Below are 3158 nucleotides of genomic sequence, written 5' to 3' on the forward strand. Positions count from 1 at the left end.
ATATTAGAAATAGAATAATGTAAAATTATTTTATTTTATTTAATATTTATAATTTTATGTATATAACATCTAAAATTATATATTTATTATATCTAATATTATATATTTATTTTAAAAATAATTAATAAATATAAAATAAAACAATTTTAAACTAATTTGAACACATTTTTATTATCTCAAAAACATTTATAATTTTGATAGTTTATTCTTGAGTCATTAATTATCATGACCGATGAAATAAGGTAAAAACTCAGGTGAAGTTGACTTCACGTGAAGTTTATATTTGAGAACCGTTAGATGAAAATTTAGTCAAATCCATCAAATCATCTAAAGACTCTCAGATATCAACTTCACGTGAAATCGACTGCATCTAAGTTTTCACCATGAAATAATGTTAAATAATGAAGTTAATTTGTGTTGATGATGGTGGTTAATTGTGAATAATTAGGATAATGTTAGAAGAACATGGATACCAAAGGAGTGGAAAGAAATGCAGGGAGAAGTTTGAGAATCTGTACAAATATTATAAGAAGACAAAGGAAGGAAAAGCAGCAAGACAAGATGGGAAGCATTATAGGTTCTTTCGCCAACTTGAAGCCTTGTTTGGAGACAATAACAACAATTCCAACAACTTTGTTACCAACAACAACCTTATTAATTTACAAACAAATCAAGACAAGTTTCATAATCATCATTATTCTCATCATCATCACAATAATAATAATATTAATAATAATAGTGTAAGCCTCATCACAAACTCCACTAGTGAGTTTGACACATCATCATCAGAGACTGATGATGATGATGAATCGAGGAAGAGGAAGAGGAGGAGGTGGAAGATGAAGATGAAGATGAAGGAGTTCATTGACTCACAAATGAGCAAGCTTGTGAAGAAGCAAGAGGAATGGCTTGAGAAGCTAGTGAAGACAATGGAAGAGAAAGAGAAGGAAAGAGGGGAGAGAGAAGAAGAATGGAGAAGAGAAGAGGCAACTAGGTTGGAGAAGGAGCACATGTTTTGGGCCAAAGAAAGAGCATGGATTGAAGCAAGGGATGCTGCATTAATGGATTCTTTTAACAAGTTGACAAGGAGAAGGGAAATCATCAAGGCTGAAGAACAAGAACAAGATCAAGAAGCTTCTCATCATCATCTTCATCATCATCAGGATGATGGTGTGATGATGATGATGATGATGGGAGACGAAGAAATTATCAAAAATCATAACGAGGATAACAACGAAGATATTAGAGAAAAATACATGTATGTTTCTGAAGCACATTTAATACATGCACCAGAAACATCTACAGCTACTCATTTTCAGTTGTAAATACAGGTAGATATTCAAATGAAGATTCTATAATTGTCTTTACGTAAAGATGTTTTATTTTAATTATCGGACAGTGAATTATAGGATTTAATTTTGATATATTATAAAAGTATTACCTCTGTTTAAAGTGCGACTAAACAAATAAATCGTATTTTCAAACAAAAATTTTTATGTAAAAATTATTTTTAGCATTTTTATTAGAGTGGAAGCCGTAAATATATATATTCTAAGATTACTGAATATTGATCTACATAAATATATAAATATAAATTTGTTATTGGAGGGTTTAACTTCAAAAAAATTGAGTGACCAATAATAGGTTTACAAAAAGTGGTGGTTGTTCAGAAAGAAGAGAGGTTAGTTACTAGTTGGGAGAAATTGAAGTGACAATGCAAAAGCAACGGCATGGGCTCTTTTGGGCATGAAAGGACTGATTTGCATAGTGGAAGGAGAAATGGTAGGTCAGCAATGGGTGGCAACTATTCAAGTGAAAAAAATGAGAAGCAAAAGGAAAATCCAAGAAAAGTTTCTTCTTGTTTAATTTTGAGAACAATGATCAATAACATATATGTTCCCCGTATATATTATAGGAAACATTTCAAGTGCACCGGAAAATATTGGTGCACCAGTTATTTTAACCGTTGATTTTAATTAATATATATTATATATATTTTTTATAATTTAGATCAACGGTTAAAATAATTGGTGCACCGATACTCCCGATGCACTTAAAATGTTTCCTATATTATATGATCCAAAGGAGATATATATACGTATTTTAATATTTTAGATATTTCGATAATTTTAATCGTTGATTTAATCATAAAATTTAGGTTTAATTTTTTGTAAGTTCTTGTAGTTTTACGAAATTTTTAATTAGATCTTTATAATTTTTTTTAATTGAGTCTTTAGACGTTAATTTTTTTTTCAATTTAGTTATTGTCGTGACAAAACTATTTGTGAAAAATTGGTAAAATTATAGGACCTGCAGGAATAATTAAACCTAAAATTTATACATGGTTAAAATTAATGACTAAACTTATTGACATATTTGAAAATTTTTTATATAGTCATTGGTAAAGATTAGGCAGGAATTTATTTGGTAAAATTGAAATAAATATTGCTTTGACCTTTGGAAGTGAATAAGGTAAAGCCAATAAAACCAATATACAAGAGTGAAATAATGAATGGTGATTGACTCATGAGAAGTAGTAGAAGCTAAGAATAAAATTTGGCAGGCTTTTTCATCTGAAATGGTCTCACATTATGTAAGCACAAGTTATCTAACTGCTGGGGGTTATATATGTATAGGGATTGCTGATGTTACTGTATGATGAATTGTGTTATATTTCTTCATCTTACTTAAGAGTAATATTTTTTTGAATAATTTACTATTCTATTACTGTAGTTTGGATTTTATTTCCAAAAATATATTTTCTCCCTTGTAATTTTCTTTTAAATAACTGCAAATATCATAATTATAGTGGCCATGTTGGTAATTGTAGTAATTTGATAGTAAAATTACAGAATAATAAGAAGAAAAAACAAAATAATAATAATAAAAGTTTTTTTTTTAATTTTGAATAAAAAATTAAAATAGGGCGAAACAAATTGTTTAAGATAAAAATAGAACGTTTAAATATTAGAGACTAAAATAATTAATACTTTACTCTTCAAAAAAAAAATGATGTTATTTAATTTATACATAAATTTGAGACATTTTTGTGAAGACACCATGAGTTAGTTGATGATTTCATATAATAATACATAATTAGCGTGGAGAAGTATATTATTATGGATCCAACTTTTTCTCTAATTTCTGTCCTTTTAGTT

The 3158-nt window shown here is 28.0% G+C and overlaps 1 protein-coding gene across 1 annotated transcript in view; it reads left to right on the forward strand.

Moving 5' to 3' along the window:
* LOC107628057 (trihelix transcription factor PTL) overlaps window positions 1–1386 on the forward strand; it is a 3427-nt gene extending 2041 nt beyond the window's left edge. Inside the window, exon 2 of the mRNA XM_016330863.2 lies at window positions 449–1386. Within this exon, the coding sequence (XP_016186349.1) occupies window positions 449–1325 (877 nt within the window). The 3' untranslated portion in view covers window positions 1326–1386. The remainder of the gene's footprint in view (window positions 1–448) is intronic.

Source organism: Arachis ipaensis, chromosome B02 (assembly GCF_000816755.2).
Source record: "Arachis ipaensis cultivar K30076 chromosome B02, Araip1.1, whole genome shotgun sequence".
Classification (NCBI taxonomy): domain Eukaryota; kingdom Viridiplantae; phylum Streptophyta; class Magnoliopsida; order Fabales; family Fabaceae; genus Arachis; species Arachis ipaensis.